The following is a 23,248-nucleotide window of genomic DNA, read 5'->3' as shown; positions in this document are numbered from 1 at the left end:
TTCTGTATATGAGGTAACTAAAACCTATTCAAAGGAATACAAAGCTTCAAATTATATCTAATAAGAAACATGCTGGTCTTGCCTAAATGGTTGGACATCATTATGAATATAAAAACAAAAGCTTGTATTACACTTGTTACCAAAATGAAGCAGTCAAAAAAAGTAATGTGAACACTTTAAAAAAAAAAATGGTGTAATAAAAAGTAGTTGATTACTGTTACTACGAGCTAAAAAGTAAAAGATGGGCCCAGTGAAATATACAGGAGGCCCCTTTAAATGGATTATACCATCTTTGACAGAGGGGGGTTGTTATTGCAAAAATAACACACGATTCTCGTATATCGCTAATATCTGCTGCACAGACAAGGTAGACAGTTTAATTTAAAAGGATTCGTTGTTATTTATTTTAACTGACTGAAACGTTGAACAAGGAAACCAATCTGCAGAGTAACAGGCATCGTTGAGCGGTCCCGGAAATCCCTGTATTTACAAACACTCTTAGCTAGCGCTGCTGTATTTGTATCCAGCTGGGAGCTAACGCGAGGAGCTAAGGAGATACTACCTAACGGCGTAAAGACGCTTTTTTAGATACCTTCCTGTCAATAAGGCGAGGCTGTGAAGTGGGACAGGCATGCTTGAGACTACTACAGCGGGTGAAAACCGCCTTGACGGCCCTGAAAGTGACGCGAAGCAGCCTCCGAGCACCGCAACAACGGAATACTGCGCAAAGTTGCAGCAGTGGATGTGGCAGTATCACTGGGGTTATTCCAATTGGCAAAGCTGGGTGTCTCTGTCTGCCTTCCCCTTCCCTCCTCCAGGCTGTTTCCCTCCGCCGGGGACATACCCTCAGACACCGGGTACAACTGCTTCGACATCCGCCGGTGCGCAGCTAGGCTTTGACACGCTAAACCGTTACAGTTACCCCTATCCCCTCAATTTCCCCGCATCCTACCCCCACCCAGCTGGTGCCCACACGGAGCAGACAGCCGCTGATGCCCGGACAGCCCAGCAGCAGAATGGGAGTCCTCCTCAGCCAGGTATGGATCATGTTTGTCCGGGAGATTTCTGTGGTAGTGAAAGGCCTACGTCAGCCGAAAAGCTGTTTATACTCCAGTAGTGTGTGGGCTTTATTTTGTGCAAGCTAGGTCATGAGTCTGTGGGAAGCAGGCTTAAGTTAATTACTAAGTAAACAAGCATAAAGTCTTTCCCAAGTCTTTCTCATTTAACCTCTGACACATTCTCGAGATCTAGTCATCTTAATGCGTCTGTATCTAAGATATGCTTATGTTTTTGTATGTTCTTCATACAGGACGGGAGTACATCATCCCCTCTCCTCTCCAGAGGTTCCTGGCTGAGACTGTGGATTTCTTTATCCTGTTTTGTGTAAAGGCCACCATTGTGCTGTGGATCATGCATCTGAGTGGGATGAAGTGAGTGAAACTGTTATGCTCTGTTCAGGGTAAACAGACCTTTTCAACACCAAAGGTTGAACGAATAAACAACAACCAAACTCGGCTAACCAGGCTGTGTTGTAGCTGTGGTTCAGTTATGCAAAGTACACATTTTGCATCCATGCTTTGGTGCCAAGGTGTTTCAACATTCCACAGGGGATCCATCCTCACTCAGGCATACTTTCTCTTGTGTTTAAAGGGACATTACCAAGTTCATTACCCACTTCATTGTGGAGGAGATCGATGAGAACACGTCCATGGAGGACCTGCAGAAGATGATGGCTGTAGCTCTGGTCTACAGGCTGCTGGTGTGCTTCTATGAGGTGAGTCATATCATATGATCACATGGTGATATGGATGTAACATGCAAAAATATTTAAGCTTGATGAAAAATGCCAAGCAGGAAAGTTCATGTTAATATCTGAGAATGCATGGACATTTGAACTTGTTAGTAAAAGTTTAGTTTTGTTAGTTTAGATAGAAGATGTCGTATCACCATTATTGATACGTTGATTTATGCCCAAAATTAAATACACATACATCTTTTTGTAAATGTAGTAACATCTTTCAATTATACAGGGAGGGAAAGTGAATGTTAAAAAAAATTGTGCATAGCTACAGTGTAGTTATGACAATGGAAATCTTAGGTCACGGGCTCCTCCAACAGTGCAACACAATAAAACAGATACAATTGTGCAAGTAAATAAAATAAAATAGAATAGAAACAGAATATAATAGAAACAGTGCTGAATAGTCTATATACAGTAATTGGAATATTGATATATGACACACTACCAATTCTCATGCAGTATGAGCTCCCTCCCAGCTCAAACATGCTCTTGTTTAATGAGAAGAGTCTGCCCCAGCCTTTACAACACAACACAACACTAGCTCCTACAGAGCACAGTGATGCAACGTTGTGCGCATAGTTGCCTGAGATGAAGTCATGTCTCACGTCTCTTGTTCGACTCTGCATCAGTGGCTTGTTTTCCCAGGTGGGAGCCCGCCTTGGGACATTAAGACACCTCAGCTCAGATTAATGCCATCTGGCAGAGTTCGTTTGTGTCGACCTGAAAATATATTTCTAGCATTTTTCCTCTGCAGCATGATATCATTAATACCTTGAGCACTTTACTGCAGTACAGTTTATTGTATTAGCATGGTCAAGCGCCTTTGTGGTTTTTAACAATGTCTCACATAAAGATGCATCCTGTTTTAAATGTATTAATGGTGTCCTTCTTTTCCAATCAGACCATCTGTATTTGGGGAGCTGGTGGTGCCACACCAGGGAAGTTCCTGCTGGGCCTGCGCGTGGTGACGTGTGACAACTCCACTTTGGTCCGACCCAACCGAGTCCTTGTAGTCCCGGCCTCTAATGTCTCCCTCTCTGCGTGAGTGGCCAAAGTTTTAATCCACTGTGGTGTCTAAAATCACAAACCAATGTCTCTGTAGAGCATCTCTGTGGGGATTCTGAATCTTTGTCTTGTTCCTTTCACAGCTCTGCAGTGCGGGCACTTAATAAGAACTTCTCCATCGCCTTCCTCTTTCCCATCTTCATCACCCTCCTCTTCTTCCAGCACAACAGGACTGTGTATGACATTGTGGCGGGGACCATTGTGGTCAAGCGCAGAGGCAGATAGCCTCTCCTCAGGCAGCAGACTCTCTCATACTGACGGGTGCAGAGTGTCTTAAGTTTAAACCAGTTAGAAATGAACTTACTTTGAAAAAAGCAATGCATTAGCCCCTTTCTTCACTGGATCAAACAAGGACTTAAACTGCACTTTGATATTGGATGCATGCAGGTTTCGACCTGGTTCTTGAATTCAAAAGAATCTTTTAAACCACGGAATCAGCAAATAAGATGTCAGAAACTCTTTAAAGTATTGTAATCTTTGATAAGTGCAAAACAAGTGAATACTGATATTTATGTTTGTGTTTGATTTCAGTGTATGAAATCAGAATAATTTAAAAACATACTTCAATGGATCAAACATTACTTGGTTATTGTTCTTTTCGTCAAGGTGATAATGTTGAATTTAAATGTTTGGTTTGCTAAGGATTTCTTCTGTTACATTGTGATTATTCTTAAGCACTCCGACTGAAGAAAAGTAACGCCAGGCTTAATTGTATCCATTTTCTGTGCCTATGGATATTTTGATGAAGAAGTATTGTTTTGTTATTCAAAATAACGTTTTAGTCCCTCGTGTATGAGGTTCAAACACGAGAAAGTGTGTTTGTGTATTCCCTGCTCATATTTCTGTCTTCAGACTTGTAAATCTTGTGACTCAGGGCAACTGTTTAGCATCAGATCGAATGCCACGGCACATTTCAGATTCCTAATTATGCATAATGTAAAACTCTTATGTCATCAGAGATTATTAACCATTTTTTCAACTGTCATAATGTTGGCTAAGCAGACCAGTTTAGAGTTGACTTAAACCTGCAGTATGGCGACTTATTTACAAACTGGTACATGATTAATGCAAAGTGTTAAGGCTGCGTCCATTTTTTATTCATGGTCTCAAATACCAATATCTTCACTTTTGAGAGACTCACTCAAATATATTGATAAAACTAAACATTTTGCAAATAATATCTTTAATTTACTAGGCACATTTAGATGAAACCTAAAAACAACAACCACATGCTGATCTAGCATTGACAGAATAACACTGTTTACCACTAAGGAGGGAGATGTTGAAGATTAAATAAAAATATTTGTAAGCTTCTTTAAGATTCTCATTGAAGGAATTGTGTCCCCTTGCATTAGTGAACATTTATTTGGTTGTATTTAATGGATGTACTGCATAAGGGGGAACATGTTTCAAAGCAGAAGTGATTGAGTGATAATAATGCAGTGTCTACTGAATCAGTTTAAAGCACAAAAGCAGGTATAAGGGATGCACGAAGTTGTGGAGGTCGTACTGTAAAAATAGGGTGGATTTAGGCAAAAAATGGCCAGGATTTTCAGAATACATTAAGAAATCTATTTTATTTGTCTCATGCCTGAGAATGTGGGTGATAGAGCTACTGTGCTATATAATTACAGGATTAAAGGGATTATTTTTTACTTAAAGACCTGTAAAGGACATTACACGCTCTGGTACAACGGTAACGTGTTGTGCACTTTAATGTCAACATTTGACTTTCAACCTGGAGGCATCTTTAAACTGAACCAACCAGCTTACAATTAAAAACACAACTCAACTCCACTATAGAGATGTCATTTTATCTGAAGTAGGAATATTATCTTGTATTTTTGTAATGGGGTCACCTTTTGAGTACGTTATTTTATGTTGAAAAGTGAATTCCATATCGAAGTTAAAAGCAGTTTTTAGGAATGACTGTTCTCCACAGTTGCCGTATCGCTTGTAGCCACATGAGGGCGACATTAGACAACACAGATCAGATTATGTGGCCCAGATAGTCTGTGGAAAGTGCCTGCAGTTAGTAGATGTTGCCATTATTTGAGATGATAAGATAACAGAAGATGTTTTCGCACATAATCTTAAGGGTAAAAAGCACAGCCTGTGTTTCATAACTGATACACTTTTATTATAATTGCGGGCACACCCACATGCTGACTTGGAATAATGAGTTTTCGCAGTACCTGCCTTCCTGTCTGTTTGTCACTCCACGGTTTCATCAGCCACTGCTAATGATGTCAACATATTGTTTTCACACATTGCTGACAGACTTCCGTTTTTAATCCTTAAAAAACAGAATATGCTTTTCTCTGCGACACCTCCAACCATTTTTTTGTTGCTGACATCTGCAAACCATAGACTGTATAAAAATACATTTTCTTTATACTCTGTCTATGCTGTAAAGTCATTACTGGAGAACCAATGTCAGTGTATGAGTTTATTTTAGGCTACAGGTCACGCAAGGTGGTTTACTTGGGTGAAAAATGATGCTATTTCTTGACAATGCCTACGTAGTAGTGTAAAAACATTGCTTTATCAACTTCATGTTACACTGAGATTGTGGGGTTTATTCTGTTACAGTTTGTAGTAAAGCCAAGTCTACAAAATAATCAAACCAGGATTATGGATTAGCTTTTTTATACGTGGATTGGATCTTGTGTTGTAGTATGTAGTGCTTTGATAACTTTTATCCCATCAAATCCATTGATTTAGCACCTCTAGACATACCATATTTATGGGAAATGTGACCACTTATGTTATGGTATAACAACTGAACTGACTTATCAACGATTCAAGGCTTTTATTGTCATTCGCACATAGCTACAGTGTAGTTATCGCGATAAAAATCTTAGGTCAGGCTCCTCCAACTGTGCAACACAATAAAACATGAAATACTGCAAGTAAATACAATAAAATTGAATAGAAGTAGTGCCATAAGAGTCTATATACAAGTGATACATAATTTGTAAGTTGCAAACGGGTGAATGTTATGGATGTTCTTAGTTCAGGTTTAACAGTCTCTCCCATGTTGTGTTGTATTTGATTAAAGTTAAAAGAGAATTAATAAGGTTAATCATGTTACGAGTTGTCATTTAGAGACTATTTAGGAAACATGAACAAATGCATTACTGCAGTTTCACAATTCTTTTGAGCAAGTGCAAAAGCAAAGTGCTGTGGAGTTGAATTTTTATGAGCCGGGTTCTTTTAAGATTAGCCAGGGGCACATTTTGTCTTTAGGTCCCAGTAGGAAGACACAGCGGCTCTCTTCAGAATGGTAGGTTTTTAAATAGCAACCATTAATCCTTATGAATTAGTAATTAACACCAGTCTCTTGCCAACTTTCTCACTTTTACGTGCACAAAAATGATACAAAAGACACAAATTAAATAGAGCCACCGTGTGAGACTGTCTAACAGCTCTAGTCTTTTAATTAAAGTTTGTTTAGGTTTTCTTTTACATCATGTCATGGATTCACTTTGTGGTTCAAATGTTTCCAAAACTCTGACCTTCAGCATAATTTAATCCTTTCACCTGCGGTCACATGTGTGGTCTGATGCAAATGATGAGTATTATGCAGTGACTGAATTACAAATGTGTTACATCTTCCATTGCTTCATAGCTTGTAGAACTTAGATGTGCATATTAAAGGTATTAAAGTCCTTAAATGGCTTTGAGGCAAGAAAGAGGGAAGAAAACCTATGCAAAGGTTTTGTCATCCATTGTGCTTGATTTTAAAAGTTCATGACGGCATTTTGCCCTTCAGTAGCAAGTTGTTGTGCTGAGAGTCAGGAGTTGTTCTCCGTGCCAGGGAACTGAGAGAGGCTTAGCAATAATTACGCCTCGAGTGGCTCTAATACAAATTTCACAGGGAGACAGAGAGAAAGCAACACAAGTGTGAGATGCCGAAAAGGGATTACGAGAGAGACAAAAGCCCAAGAGGAAAGAAAGGATTGGAAAAGGGAGTTTGAGATTGAGAAGAGAGGGAGAGTGAAAATGGGGAGGAAAAAGAGAGAAAGAATGAGAGGGAGCGAGTGAGGCTGAGGGACACCATGCTTGAAAATTCTCTCTGATCTTTGAGCCGTGGGACCAGAGGCGATGGAATACCCTGCAGAACTCTATTAAAATTCATCCGGCTTCACTAAAGCTCTCAGTTATTATACAAGAGATGCCCTGCCCAGCGCAGCTTTCTCTGTTTGCTCTCCATCGCAAACACACACAGAACATGAGCAGGCAGAAAACAAACAAGACGGCAATCCAAACACACATTTAACCAACGCTGTGTTCAGTCATAGACAAAAATAAATACACTTGAAGACAGGTGACCTTTCCTTTAAACTTTATTTAGTGCAATTTACATATTAATATACACGTTTTATTTAATCAGAGCAGGAGCACTTTTCTTTATAGAATGCCCATTTTTATCAACTTGTTAAAGTCAGCATTTATTTTAGAAGACTATTGTTTTGTTTGAAAATTAAAGCAGCATTAACAGATGATCGTAGCACTTGAGAGGGCAGCAGAAACAAGCTACAAACACAACATTGACACATTGTAACATTATAAAGCTGATGCTCTGAACATTTTAGCATCAGATTCAGTTGTACATAAACTTTGGCACCAGCCTTTCTTTTTTTAACTCTTTTGGTGTACCATCTTCTGTCCTGAGGGAAATATCAGACTATTTAGCCACTAAATGTTCTGCTTTGTACAACAGCTAGCTGCTAATGTGTGTCTGCTGTTTTGTGCTGGGAAAGTGCAGTGGGTTAATCACAGCTATTTTGCTAAAAAAATAGCTGCCTTTGTCTCGCCATGATTAGAGTACTGAGAGTGAACCATGAAGCTCACTGGTTTACAACAGATTCCTCAACGTCTGGCTCTTTGTTTCCATGTGGCCGTCATAGCAGCCAAGGTTTGTCTGAACTCTGGCCTCTGGGTCAGTGGGTCAGTTTGGAGCTTGCACATACCCACATGGGCCACAGTAAAATTAGTTTTAGGTTGGACTTTTGACATTCTGATCTGGATGTCAGTGGACGGTTAGCATATATTTGAGCCTTCAGTGTTATCCACAGTGTTTCACTTAGGGGCCATCAATGAATTATCCCTTGAATGACACAAAACCATGTTATTTCCAATACCTATATGTATCCATGCCAATATAAGTCAATAGGTCACATGACATGGCAGCGATTGAATAGCATAATTTTTCAGAAAAAAATATAATAACGGAGAGGAACTCAAATCTGATTAAAGGGGTTTGTCTTATTTGTTCATAGTAATAATCTTTGGTTTGGAAAAGGAGTCACCTAGTCACTTGACATAGGTATAAACGATTGAAAAAATCTGGAATGATCATCTTTTAAAATATTTTTGTAAAATATATTCATGACACAAGAGTGATAAAAGGTGTGTGTTACACAAGACAGCATAATAATAAAGATAAGCATCATTTTCACTACTATGGGAAAGTTATCATGGGGTATTGAATTTCTGTCTAATATCCAACGTGAAATGTATTCACTGCGGTCACATAAGGTATGATGCCGAAAGGGGAGGGGTATACATATTTAAATGAGGTGTGTGAATAATAAATGTTAGATTTGAAGCTTTTGAAACTTATACAAGTAAAAAAGTATTACACTAATTAAATCGCTTCGAGGTAGGAAGGGTAAAAATACAACAGTTTGTCCTCCTTGTGCATGAATTTAACATTTCCTCACAGCATTTTCTGCTTCAGTAGCACGTTTTTATGTAAAACCAGGGAGTGAGAATGTGATGATACTATGTCACAACTTTCAGTTTGACTCCGTTTGATGTTTAATGGCAAATTTTATAGAGGGCCGCTCCCCCCTAAAGGAATTTCATTTTGGCCTTGGGATGCTCTCCGAGGCAGCACAGGGGTTAATAGCCAACAAGAGACCTTTGTACTTGAACCAATTGTTTGTGTGTGTCTGTGTGTTTCCCAGTGTGTGAATATGTCACTCAGTATTCTTGTGTCTTCTCAGGAAAGAGTGCATGGCAGCAGCAGGCTGAACCGTTTGGGATGCTCTCTGATTTACAGAAATAGTGGATGGTGAGAGAGAATGAGAACATGAGGAAGGGCTGGAGTGTGTGAGGGAAAATAAGGAATATTTCCTGTGCATATTTATGTAACTTGTGCAAAAACTGAGGAATAGTAAAGTGTCACAGTACAAAGAGAGGAAGGATAGCTGAAGCCAAGGAAGATTAACAGCAAATATAACAGATATGTATGTAGCCTTAGCACATTTTAAGACACCACTCCTCCCTTGTGTTAGTGAATATTAGATTACCTCCAAAGACAAAGCCAGATATTCTCTGTATTGTCCAGCAGAGGGAGTTCCCTTTTAGTTTACTGCTTGTCTCTTTACACCCCTGAGCAGGCCCTTCATTGGCTCTCAATAGCTGAAGCACCTCAGCCAATCGGCTCGCTTCTGGGCCACAAACATCTGAAGTAGTAATAATGTGGAATGTGCTGGCTCGGCATGAGCTGTCAACTGGAGCATGTAGTACTATACTATATGAGGAGAGAGGGTGGAGACAAGCAGAGAGGAGGAGGAAGTGGTAAGCACCCGATGACAGCGCACTAGTACTATTGTGTCTTAATGTGTGTGTGTGGTTGTGTGTGTTTGACTGTGTAAAAAGCGGTACTGCCAGCTGTTCAGCATTGCCTAACATCCACAAATGTGCTCCACCCTCAGTGCCTCTCCCTTGTGAATTCACACACACACACACACACACACACACACACACACACACACACACACACACACACACACACACACACACACACAAACACACTTCTCACATGTCCCCTTTTGCACAGATTGCCGTCAGACTTGTGAATGATTACTTTCAACTTTTATATCTCTCTACGTGTTGATTGCTGTGTGTGATTAATACCAACATACTGTACATACTGTACTGAGCCGTGCATTTAATCCCTAGACTGACTGTACAACACATGTGTGTCCTCTGTGAGGCTGTGTTGATACACAGCAGCAGGTTGTATGCTTGAATGAGAGGTTTGCGACTCAGAGCCGTGACAGGCAGCAGTAACCCAGGATTAGTGCCTCTTCAGTGGGGGAACAGCAGATCCCCCACCTTGTTCCCCCTGATGGAGGTATGCTTTCACAGACTCACAGATCTAAAATAACCCTTTACAGACTACTGATGTCAGCTAACTGTACTGTAGATGTAGCATGCAGCAAGTAGGTGTGCCAAGGTTTTCAGTACATTCAGTTTTTTTTGTATTAACTGTTACATTTGAGTTGCCTCAAAATGTTTTTCTGTGCACTTAGTTTGACCCTGTTGTGCAGCCGCCTAAAAAGAAGAAGATTGGAACAGCTTTAAAGCAAGATTCAAGGCTTCAAAACCTTAGCCCACAGACAGGTTAGGAGAATAAATACACGGAAGAGAACCAGAGTAAGTCACAGTTCCTGCTTCTAGCTGCAGACGATTGTACAAAGCTGCTGTTTGTTCTTCAAACAGTCTGAATTTGATCAGGATGAAAACAAGCATTATTTTGATAGGCCATTTTGCTCCTCAATGTTAGCACCAGTTACAGCGAGAAAAATGTCGGAGTAGCTGTGCAGATAGTTTTGATATCTTAACTGTTCCCTTTCCTCCTGACATGTTCTATAATGGTAATGTACAGTATGTCCTGTCAAGTGTGTTTCCCATGTGGCAGAGTAACAATCTGACGGGTCATAATCTGGCCTGGTGATTGACAACATGTGTTAATGGGTCAGCTACTGGAGGTCTGCTATTAATAGAATGAAAGCAAGCACATTTTAAAACACAGGCACGCACACACATACATACATGCATGCATGTATAACTGCACACTATGCACTGGTCAAGATACAACGTAAGATAGTTGTTGTGTAATTCAGGTGTTAAATATTATAATATGTCTTCTTTTTAAAATAACATACATTAGACTTGAGAAATGCAATAAAGAGAGGGTTTAATAATGATCAAAACAGAAAGCTGGCAAAGTAGCAGTAACATCCAGGATATCAGCTTCCAATGAAGCCATACCATTTAAAATAGTAAAGGTGGAAAATAAAAAGTGTGCAGGTAGATTTTCAAGGTTTTTCATTTCATTATTGAAGGCATTCTGTGTCTGATCTTTTTCACTTTTAGCTATTTCCTATTTGCTCTTTAAATAGCAGTATTTCCTTCACTACACGTAACAGTAATCCCCTTCAGTGTGAATCATAAAGATTTGTATTCTGTCTGCCATCAACCAGAGTTTGGGCTTTTTTTTGGTCCCTATAGCTTCTTGTCACACACTGTTCGTTTCAGGGCACATTATTTACAACACTGAAAGTACACTTCACACTCGATATCTTGGTACATCATTTCATAATCAGCTGACGTATAAGGAGGTGGTTATTAAGAATACTGGAATGTGAAGAAATGTGTCCTTTGGCACCTTTTAAAACCTAGGGTACAAAGTGCAAAGCTCATCAAATACTAACAATAAGAAGCATAAGTCACATTCAGCCTTGCTTGATACACGGCCAATTACATTTATAGTGTGTGGGAAACCCCTCCTTTTCACAGTATTGAGTCATTCCTCAGCACACTCAAATACACACAGCCTTACATGTACTCACAAAAGGAAACTATCAGCTTCAGTACATGACGCATGCTACATGGAAATCCAGTGAGTTTAAGCTTGTGTCAAGTTGCTGGAGCATTTGTAGGACAAAGTATTCTCTGTATTTTGTTCTTCAAGCTTTATATCAAATAAAGCCTGCAGTGGATACTGAAAGCAGCTAATGATCCATGGTCAGGCCAGCTAGTATACTTAAAAGAGTCTGCATAATTGAAAATCCTGAGAACTAAGGAAATGAAAGAGGGAGTGATCTATAAATAGATGTTGTTTGAATAGAAGAGAGCAGACAGAAAACACTGCCAAAATAGCAGCAATTTGAATCCTTTTGAATATTCTGAAACAGCTCATTCTTTATGTGCGTCAATATTAATCCACAAGGCTCAGTGTGTCTAATAATTTACTTAAAGTACTATTGTGAGGACATCATCTGTATTTTATTATTCCCTTCATCCAGGGCTAAAATCCTCATTGTGCTCTCCATGTTAACAACACACATTGGAGGCGGGCCATCAGCTGATGCACATCAGGAGGTCGAGGGAAGGCGCCCATTGGAATACCAGTCTTCTTTCACTTAATATCCACTGAAATGAGAAACTGACTGGGAATATGATGCTGAGATAGAGCAGACATACAGGCAATGACCAGGTAGTGCTTGCTATATACAACAAAGAAAATCATGTCAAATTAAATGTGGAAAGATGTTGAATATAAAATGCACTTCCAGGAAAATGCTTATTTGTGAAGAAATGCATCTGCTAAGTTATGTGAGTGAAGCTTTGGCTTTTGATGGCTGCAGATGTTACCCTAATGTGTTGCAGTGTTACACAATATCTCAATGTACAACAGAACCTGACACATTTGTATGTTGTAAGAAAATATTTACCGAAACAGGTTTTATGGGAGAGTGTCACTTTACACTCAGCCAGTCTGCATTTACTTCAATAGGAAATGATTACCACACCAAAAGTAACTTGTAACATGTTCCCACATTTTACTGTTATATATTAATCCACACAGATAAGTGCACACAAACACCTTCAAACATGAAGCTTCACTGTCATCCAGCGTAAGCAAACGGTGAGCAAACATCCTCAGGAACTCCATACCGGGACTTCCTCCGTCAATGAAAACTATAGAGAAAGAGAGACACACAAGAATGGTGATTAATTTATGGAGAGTTTGTACAAGCACAATTGTATTGGGCCTCTCGTGGCCAGGCATTGAGGGAAGCAGTGTGTTGATGAGAAAGAGATATTTTATTGATTCAAGCCTTTAAAAGGCTTTTGAAATCGAGCGTCTAGACGATCTGGCCTTGCGGATGTTTACGTCCAATTGAACTTGAGTACAACAGACTGATAACTATAGTGGCAGAATGAAAGAGGGAATGAAATTAAATAACAGATGAGGTTTTTTTCTCTTTATAAGTTGCATCACACTCACCCATTTGCATTTCACTATACCAAGCACATTCTGAAGTCTTATTATTGAATGAGATGAAAAGACCCTACTGCAAGGTTCCTAATGTATAGAACTGACAACTCATAAAGCTGTGGATGTGAAAGCCTAAGCACACTTTAAAACCTGCACTGACTGCAGTGAAATGACATTGGTTCATAAGAGACAACATAACTGAAACAAATTGATGAAAGAAAATTAAAGAAATAACATGAATGATGCAGAAAGAGACGACCTGTAAAATAAAAAAGTGCCTTTAAAATAGTGCATTTACTTTTTCTCTAATGGATAAACAATTAAGACATAGTGGGTTAATGAGTAAGGTTTACCTATTAACAGAGCCAGGCTTGTTTGTTACCCCTGTTTGCAGTCTTTATGCTAAGGTAAGCTAACAGCTGATCGAGCTACATATTTACTTTACTGTAGGTGTTATTGATCCCCTCATCAATCTCTTGTTGTTGAAGTTGTCTATTATATATGTGTCACCTGAATTCAAGGATCTTCACTTTCTTTACATCAAAGCGATGATGGGTCCCGAACCTTTTTGAATACTCAAAATAGATTCAACTTTTTTCTTCAGATTCGTAGTTGAGGGTGGTTGTACTTTATTCTTCTCATAATGCTCAGTACACTTAATTTACCGAAATTGTGATCCTTTAATTGAACAGCTGATCCTAAAGTACCCCTCGAGGGAAAGGCCTGCTCCGAAGCCTATATTTCTGAGAGGTGAGAAGAAGAGTACGCAACCTCATTAGATGGGAATGTGGGCAAAAAGTCTTGAGATACATGGGGGAGCTAAGAAAGGGAGATCTAGAGGGAGATGACAGGAGGACATTGTGGACACAGAGGTGGGACACAGTGGAAGGTGCTAATGATGGCGGTCACAGGGTGAAGCCACAGAGGCAGCATTGATCGATGACTGCGACGCATTGTAATCGATGTATGTGGTAAGACAGGACATTTGCACCAGTCTGCTCCTCCCGCTCCACTTGTGGGTCCCCAACTTCATTATTGCTGAATCTGTTCATTATTAGCTTTTCAACAATATTTAGACCCTTTAAGATGTCGCAATACGGTGAAAATAACCATCCCATCTCTTGAAATGTGTTCAAGTTCATCTGGATATATTTGTACAACCAGGGAGCTAGATTTCCTTTTGTGCCATGAATAGCTGCCAGGAAATTCCCATTCTGTCTGACTACCTGACAACTTTCCCTTCCCTTCTTGCTTTCATCTGCCTGCCTGGTTTTTAACTCCTGACATTCTCCATAAGAGCATGTTGCAACCAGAAACTCCTCTAGTCTGAGCCCAGCTTTACCTTACTACCTCTGATATCATGCTTAAATCCAGTCTATGTTAGTTCTGACAAAATCCAATGATTTATTTACATTCATATAAAATGAATAAAACCCATCACATTGTGGATTGTAGGCAAGTTAATGAAAGGAAAAGCTCACAATTTTGAGACCTCTGTTTAGCCCTCTGACTTTATCTATAAAGTCTATGTTTCTGACCAACAGTTGGATGGATAACACTGTCTGTCTCCAGGAAGTCACAGCTCATGGCAAAAACAATGTCTGGCAGACAAAAACACAATTGGATTCTTACTGAACTAGACAGAGCCACACTGGTTGTGTCCCCATGTTTCTAGTATTGACGCTAAGTTGCATACTGTTTCTTTATATTTACTGTACATATTCATAAAATAGTGGTATCTGTCTTCTCAGTTAACTGTTAAATGTCAGCCTAACCCCTTTAGAAATCCATTGATGAGCAACATTAATGTTCTCTCAACTTTCAAACTGATTTACAAATGAAAATTATTTTAGTATGTTTACTATGTTTGGAGAAAAGTGGGACAAACCTAGTTGAACATATGCTCAGGTGACATGAACAGATGGATCAAAGGGACACTGCTCTACTTCTTGTATTCACTCAAATACATCTGTCATTTTCTCCCTCCTCCTTTCACACAGTCACATTATCATAGCCAAAAAAAGTGCACCCATGCAGACAGGGTGTAAAGCTCATCTATTATCCAGCTGACTCCTCTCTGACCCCGCGATGATGAGTGTGTACGATGAAGCCTGTCCTTATATCACTCACGACTGGTGTAGGCGTGTGTGCTTGTGTACACTGGGGTGTTTGTGTTTTTATGAAAGTGTGTTGGAGAGCCTCCCTTGCCTGGTCAATAATTAAAGTTGCTGCTTTGTAGGAGGAGAGTGTGGGCATAACCCACATTTAATCTAGCCCTATTAGGCAGAAAGGAAGGCAGAGGAGCCATCCTCATTTATGATACATGAGGGTTGGGGTTGTTTTTATTTGGAAGGAAGCAGGTGTGAACACAGTCATAACATTTCAAAAATACAGACACTGTATCTGGGAGAATCACAACACAGGTGAAAAGGGGAATTCAATATTTCTATCACAATAAATTGCCGTTTAAACAGGAAGTGGAAAGGGTAAAACAACAATTCAGAATATTAGAAGAAAAACTGTCTGTGTCTCGGTAATACTGCAGTATCATCTACAAAGGCAGCAGTCTAATAATAAGTTATTGGAGCCAATTATTTTTCCATACAGAGGAGACACACAAACTCTCTTTTCACCCATCTTTATGTTTTATCAACGCAAAAATATAATGCTGTTACTGATCTCCTTCAATAGTAACATTCACACGTTAGATTTCCCTGTATGCATGTGGAGGGGCAGAAAAACACTGGCTGCCTGCATGCATGGTATGTGTGTGTTCGGTCTTGACTTTGAAGTATATGTTTCTCCATTCCAATTAGGTCTGAACTTTTTACACAGATCACATTAAGACACTCCAGATTACTTCCCAAAATCTGCCTACCCAAGACAGCGTGATTTAATTGGCTGCTGTTAATACACAGATTAGGAAACTCTCTTTGCATCTTAATCCTCCCCGCTCGTTTTCCCTTGTCGTGGAATGGGGAAGGTGTGTGAGAACAGGTTAGCCGATAGCAGGCATTCACTGTATAGGATTAAACTTGCAAGGGCAACTTTAAGCCTGTCTAATTTGGTTGTTAGAGAGGTGGTATATTAGGCAGCTTGTGATTGTTATATACTGAATAAGATGATGCAGAAGCTGGATTTCAGTTATTTTAATGTTAGGTTTACAATGTGCAGCTCAGATGCATCAACATCACTATAACAATATACACAATGGGTGAAGGATATTGGAAATAAAATAAATTGGGAACCTGACTGCAAGAAATTAAAAAAGTCAATATACTTTTTGTTCTTTAATAAATCAAGATGAACAAAAATTCAAGGGAATTATGACTGTTTCGCAGTGTTGTGAAGTTAGCAGTTACTTTGGCGTAACCCAATGCTCAAATAATAGATCAAATAATAAAATAAATAAATAGAATATCAAAAGAACTGCAAATGCGCACCGTGTCAGCTCACACTTAAACTCAACGTGTTGACAGTGTGAATGAAAACTACAAAAATGAGCAAATATGTTAGTTAGAATTATTGGATAATGGTTAAAATAGCTCAAATTGTTGGACAAATAGTTATAATGCTTAGCTGAAACTAATGCTAAACATTAAGGTATTGCATGAGCAGCTAAAATAAATAGCGACCTTAAGGGGTACCTTATTTTATCTGACAGGGGTGTATGGTAAAAATAAAAGAAAGTTGGTATTAACTGTTATGTTTCACAGTATATCAGCGTTTCAAAGTTGAGTCCCCTGTCTGTTATAAAGTAGAACTGTGGATAATGTGGATGCCTTATTACTTGTATCATGTCAAAGTGTTCGACATGATGCAGTCTAACCCTGGAACTTGTAAACACTTCCACATTTGAACAAAAGAGGGAGCAGTGAGGAAACACACCGTCCCCTCAACTTCAGCAGACACTGAAGCCTTCAAATCTGAAGTGACAGCTACTTTCAAAGCATGAGTGTTCCTCTTAAACTATGAAATACTTTTTCGCAGAAGATTTGAAGAGATGCTATTTCCATGCCTTTGCCTGAACAGGTAAATCAGAAAATTCACATACAGTTGAATAAAAAAGCAATAAAAGCGCCTGAAGAGCTGGGCTGCTCAATTGAGTGAACTGTGTGAAGTGGCATGCACTTCAGACACTGCGCTACGTTGTCTCTCTGCTGACAAATAAAGGACGGATGTTCATAAAATCTCTTAAAATCCCTGAAGGGTTGCTTCCAAAGTGTTTGCATGTTTTAGGTTCAGTGTGTTATTTATTCATGTCCCAGGTGAGGTGTCAAATCCATTGTTTGTGTATACTTGTCAGTTAAGTGGATGTCTCCTATTTAGTTTTCTATTTAATATTAAACTTGGCACCCTTTCTCACAAAAGAAAGCTTTAAAATCACTGAGGTTTCAAAAAATGCATTTATATTTCAGATCTAAGTCATTTGATCTCACATACAGCCATACAGGTATGCAGGTCTAAACAGCCAGCCTCCATTTCTCAGGGCTCTACCCATACATGCCACACCTGGTACACTTTGTTGTCCCAGAGTATACTACTCACATCTTCTACAAAGAACACAGATACATCTCTAGGGAGTAACCCAACCCTGAAAGAATCTGCTCCTCTTTTGAAAGCAGCTCTTATTCATTACTCAAGCACGCCATAACTACACACACTTACGCACAACTATGCATTATCATTGTTCCGTGAATGTTGCAACTCATTCAATCGAATGCTTTGCCAAAGAGGAAATTACCTACTTAACTTTTCCTACTGTACATGTACAGTACCTCTGTAGGTCCTATGCAAGAAGTCTCACCTGGAGCTTTCCATGCGATTCATCCACCCACTGTGCAGTGAATAGGTGTACACCTGTGGGTACATGCACAGACGAAAGGGAGAGCGATCCAAGACTGGAACGAGTACACGCTTGTGTGTAAGCAAATGAGTGAATGCATGCACTTCTGTGCGCTAACAAGACTTGAAGCAGTACGACTGAATTCTAAATTGACATGCCATTTAGTGCATGTACTGTTTCCTCTTGAATTCTGACTTGATACATATGCTGTGTGGGTAAGTCATGCCGTGTACAATGTGAAATTGACACTACAGGAGGCACTAAAGATACTCTAGTATCAACCAACCTGTACACAGACTGCATAATAAATGGTTGTTGCTAACTGAAACTATTCATTCTTGTGGGCATTCAAATATCAAGGTCTGACTATACACCAGCAGACGGTGTCTCTTCATTTCTATGCATCCAGGCCATGAATGTAATGCTAGCCTCCTGGCACACAGGGCAGCCTACCTCTCTGTCTCTTTGTATGGCGTACATGTGACAATGGCACAATAGAGCGCGGGACAATAGGCCACTTATTGACTGACTGGCTGGGAGTGGGATACATCCCAGATCGTCTGTCACTCTGCAGCCTCGTGCACCCAACGGCTCATTCAGTGTCAGGTTGCACTCTCCTGTGTCCAAGAGGCGAAGGCTGCCATATTGGAAATCTGGGAGAGGTCACAGGGGTCAAGATAAAATACACACAAAATAGAAGGGGGGGTTGATTAAGTATTTTAATTGGCCTTAACTGTTTAATTTCAATGTTGTGGCTGATTTTGTATCATATAGGAATGTAAAATGAATAGATACACCAATTGTCAAATGTTTGAACCACAAAAAGCCAATTTAATTTAGTAGCTTAATGTTATTTAGCAACACCTAAATCATGTTATGAGTAACAGTATTTCGTCAACATGTTTTCTAGTATTCCTAGATTGGGTGTGCTGTTAGTGAGTGTGTGTGTGTGTGTGTGTGTGTGTGTGTGTGTGTGTGTGTGTGTGTGTGTGTGTGTGTGTGTGTGTGTGTGTGTGTGTGTGTGTGTGTGTGTGTGTGTGTGTGTGTGTGTGTGTGTGTGTGTGTGTGTGAAAGCAGTCACTATCAGCTGCTGAGATTTTCCACCTTGTCACTGTCAGCTGACTATTAGTCATTGCTCTCAGCTAAACTGATTCTCCCTAGGATCTTGAGCTTTCTACCTCAGATGACTGCCAGGACCTGCAGGCCTTTTGACAGCTTCTTGAGAACTCAAAGTAAAGATGGTGTGGTGTCCCCAGCATGTGATATTAAACATAAGGTTAAGCTCATGGGATAAACAATAGCCACCAGTGATGTAAACATTACATTATCAAATACATATTTAATACTCACTTTATCAATAGCAATACTAGTAATACTAGGAAATAAAAATACTCGGTTATAAGTAATAATCCATCTGTAAAAGTCTCTTTAAATTTGATTAAAAACTTCAAAGGTATTGTAGGGAAAAAAAACTTAATTGAATGTGTTGTGCGGCAGGATTATCCTGTGTGTGTTATAGCATTACGAGTTACATTATTATATTATCATAAGTAATGCATAAACATGGGTTTAATCAAAAATGTTTGGGTTTATGCACTTCCTGGACTCAAAATATACAACTACAGCTGTCAAAAATAGTGGAGTATAATCAAAAGATTACTAAAGTAAAATACAAATGACCCAAAAGTGTAGCCACCTTATACATTCTTGAACGTTTAGTGATGTGGTCGAAAGTTGAAGTTCATTATTTTTAACTAATGAGGGTTATTGCAGCTTACTTTTTTGAGGGATGTTTAGCTAAGGAAACACACCAGCTAAACCAATGATTTACACTTTTATAAATTAAATAAAGAAAATAAAAAAAACATGCAGTGTCTGGAATTTGCTATGCTGCTATACATATATCCAAATACACTCACTACACTTACTTACTTACACTGAACATGGCATATGTAGCTATACTGTGCACTCTCACGCCCTAGTACTGTCAGTGAACTTGTAATTCAGTCTCAGTTTGCAGAGCTCCGAGCCCTCTCATATTTTTGCAATAAGGAGTTTACAAACGCCCCCCCCACATTTCACTCTCTCTCTCTCTCTCTCTCTCTGAAGGTGGGGGCAGAGAGCTATTAGCTGTGCGCTGCAAACATCATTAGGAGGGGAGACGCTTTCCACCGCCAGCGCCGGAGCAGAGCAGGGGAGCCCTGGCAACAAGGAGAGACACAAACTCAGCAGCCCGTTACACCCTACAGTAAGTCACACAAAACTCCTCATTCACTACTCCTTTGACCAAGATGTCAATGCTTTCGCCATGCCACTTTGTCTTTCTTTGGAGCTGTGAAGAGAAAATGGCTGGAAGAACTGGGCAGGGTGGCGCTGACGCTTTGGTTTACTTCAAAGCCTCGGAAAATGTTTACTTCGCCCTCTGACCTATTTTTAAGTGACCAAACAGCACGGGGGCATGCGGGCTTTAGGTTGATGTACTTGTCATTTCGGGACGTACATGCAAAGTAGTGTTTAAGTGGGGCGAAAGAGAGCGGAGGTTTGGCTGGATTCTGACCGAGCAAGGAGCGCGTTCGCCGGCAGAGCTGGTGTCGGGCAGCCGCTGTACTTTCAGTAACTGCGCCACTCGACCTCGGCTCAAACATTTGCTCTTTGTAGGATGTTTTGTAACGCTTATCATTGACATACACTGCTAAATAAGGTTGCTTCGCGTCGTATAGGTGTTATGTTGAACTATTTTCTTACTGATAATGACTGTCAAAGGCAAGCAGTACATTTTTATCTACGTTTCACCATCGCGGAAGTGTTTTCTCTACACGAAAAGAGACGAAGTACAACTAACCACACTCGCATAATTTGTCAAGTGTTTGCGAAAATGTTGTTACATATTTGTGTTTCATTTTTAGACCGTTTATAAGGATTGTTGCGTATGTTATATCTACTACTCAGTGTTTTACATTGCCAGCTGGTTGTAAAGGACATAGGGCTTGTGATTGCTGGACTAGCCGTGATGTCATTCATCCTAGCCTGGACCATTATATAACGGGACTGTAGGGAAGCCTGTGATAGCAGGCTATTTTTACTCTGTTTACACCTTGGAGTTGCACTCAGGGTAGGCTATGATTCCCAAGTGATAGCCTAGGTTTTCACTCGCATTATGAATTTAATATGAAATCCAAATGAGACCAAGTGACAAATGTAGAGCTGCTAAAGATGAAAAGGTGCAGTTCTACTGGCAGCTGCAAATTTACTCTTTGAAGTGTTCTCCTTTAATGGTGAAAATGCAACTTTTTGCTATGTGAAGAATTTATTTTTCGCAGTTTTAATTGTTTCTTATGTCTTTCATGTTTGAAGTATGTCCTATAACCTATGGAGTTGCCTTCCCTTAAGCAATTCAACCTAGAGTGCCTATGCACTACACACATTTCTTCATTAATAGCTTTTCACACAACACAGCTTATATGTGAATATATATGTAACCTGAGCTACATGTAAACCCAATCTATTAACAATGTCAACTCACTAGGCACAACAATCAATTTGTATGTGAATGTTTAACATGCTTAGTTATCTTAACAGACTAAAAGAAGATTTCAACTGAAGTTTAAATATTCTGCATCATTTCCTTTTCCCCATTCAACTGTTGCTATACATTACTTAATTCAAGCTTTAAAACAAATATATTATTGCAGTATATTCCCTAGTCTCAGCTACTGTGCACAGTACACGACAAACACATCTATTTATTGCATTAAAAAAACTTGAGAAATATAAGATTTTCATGAAATGTATCCATGCATGCAGCTTCTTCATTGGCAAGTAATACTTGTATTAGTTTATTATGCAAAATATTACAAAAAAGACATAGCCAACACTTTTTGTTTTTGAGATTATGGTTCCCTGTGTTGTTGGAAGCAGATCACAGAAGTAAGAGGGATAGTAAATGGTATGATGGAAATATATGGTAGAAATTTGGGAATTCCTTGTTTTCTAACCGTTAGGAGTGTAAGAAAATAAAGGTACACTCCAGATTGCCAGATTCTTGCCAATACAATTGCTGATGACCAGAGAGTCAAAGACTAATGATAGAGGGATGATACAGCCAAAAGGACCCCATTATGCATCCCTGAGGAATACCATAAGGAGGTCTTCAAGTTATTGTTAATTGATATTTTTGGATTTGTTTCAAGATTCAAGATTGGAACTGTTGTGCTTGTTATTAAATAAATGTGTTCAGAATTGTTCCTGCCAAAAGGGCACAGTTGTTTTAGGATGATTGATAAGTGTTTAAGACTGAAGAAGAAAGGGCTTTGATTGAGTCTATAAGAGGATATGATGGTCAACCTAAAGGCTTTGTGATAGGAATAAATGAATTGTCCCCATAGTGCCTTATCATGCGGTCATGCCACTGTGAATGAGGCACACACACACACACACACACACACACACACACACACACACACACACACACACACACACACACACACACACACACACACACACACACACACACACACACACACACACACACACACACACACACACACACACGTGCACACTGCCACCATATCCTTTGATTCCAGCCGCCACTCACTTTCAAATGGTAATGAGAGGCAATTAGAAGCCAATGTGTCCTAATCACAAGCCATTTAACTGAGCTCGGTTCATTTGTCTGAGTCATATGTGCACACGGACCCAAATCCTCTAACACACGCGAATACACACATCTTCTACTGTAAATCATGCTTGATTTTGGGCTTTTTCTTGTCTCTGGAATTTGCTGCCAATGTAAGGGAAAAGAGGAAAGTCTTAATGTGTGTGTGGTTGGTTGAGAGAGAGAGAGAGAGAGAGAGAGAGAGAGAGAGATCTCCCCAGGGAATGATTGGGTGGAGATTTCCTGGTTGAATGCATTTAGTTACAGAAATGCGAGTGAATGATGGGTAGGTGAGGCAAATGGATCAACCAATCACTGCAACAGGTGTTTGTGTGTCCTTATATATTGGTAGGCACATTCATTAGAATTACAGGTTTTACTCTTAACATTTGTTTTTGCTCTGCCAGATCAAGATGTCTTCATGTGAGTACAGGTAAAACAACAAAACATGCTGTGCACTGAGTCATGCAAAAGCTTCTGGTGGTGTTTAGTCGCTCTGAAAGACAATAGTAACCAGAGAAAATATTTTATTAATGATCATCCATCAAATGAGAGACTCTTAAATACATCACCACATCAATAAGAAGTTCATCAGCTCTTATGTGTAGCCAAACCACAGCCCTAACACAACGTAGACACTTGCTATAATTACTTGTTGTATTTAAGAAGAAAAACACATTCAGACACATCTAAAGAAAATGTGTTTTAAGCAAGCTAAAACGTTGAGCATATTGTAGGGCTGCTCGATTATGGCAAAAATCACAATCTCGATTATTTGGGTCAATAATTGTAATTGCG

General features: G+C 39.5%; 2 protein-coding genes across 2 annotated transcripts in view; both read left to right on the top strand.

The window, feature by feature from the left end:
* The first annotated feature begins 337 nt into the window (after positions 1-337).
* fam8a1a (family with sequence similarity 8 member A1a) lies at positions 338-4,179 on the top strand. The gene is made up of 5 exons (XM_010777437.1): positions 338-1,037; positions 1,310-1,430; positions 1,651-1,774; positions 2,703-2,842; positions 2,950-4,179. The coding sequence occupies exons 1-5, from the start codon at positions 632-634 to the stop codon at positions 3,089-3,091; spliced, it is 933 nt and encodes a 310-aa protein (XP_010775739.1). The 5' UTR covers positions 338-631; the 3' UTR covers positions 3,092-4,179.
* Positions 4,180-19,950: 15,771 nt separating this feature from the next.
* The window catches only part of atxn1a (ataxin 1a), a 93,350-nt gene continuing 90,052 nt past the window's right edge, over positions 19,951-23,248 (top strand). Inside the window, exon 1 of the mRNA XM_010777435.1 lies at positions 19,951-20,044. The gene's annotated coding sequence lies outside the window, so the exon portion shown is untranslated. The remainder of the gene's footprint in view (positions 20,045-23,248) is intronic.

Source organism: Notothenia coriiceps, unplaced genomic scaffold, assembly GCF_000735185.1.
Source record: "Notothenia coriiceps isolate Sejong01 unplaced genomic scaffold, NC01 NC01_scaffold00018246, whole genome shotgun sequence".
Taxonomy (NCBI): Eukaryota; Metazoa; Chordata; class Actinopteri; order Perciformes; family Nototheniidae; genus Notothenia; species Notothenia coriiceps.
The sequence above is the reverse complement of the archived record's forward strand: the minus strand, read 5'-3'. Positions and strand labels throughout refer to the sequence as shown.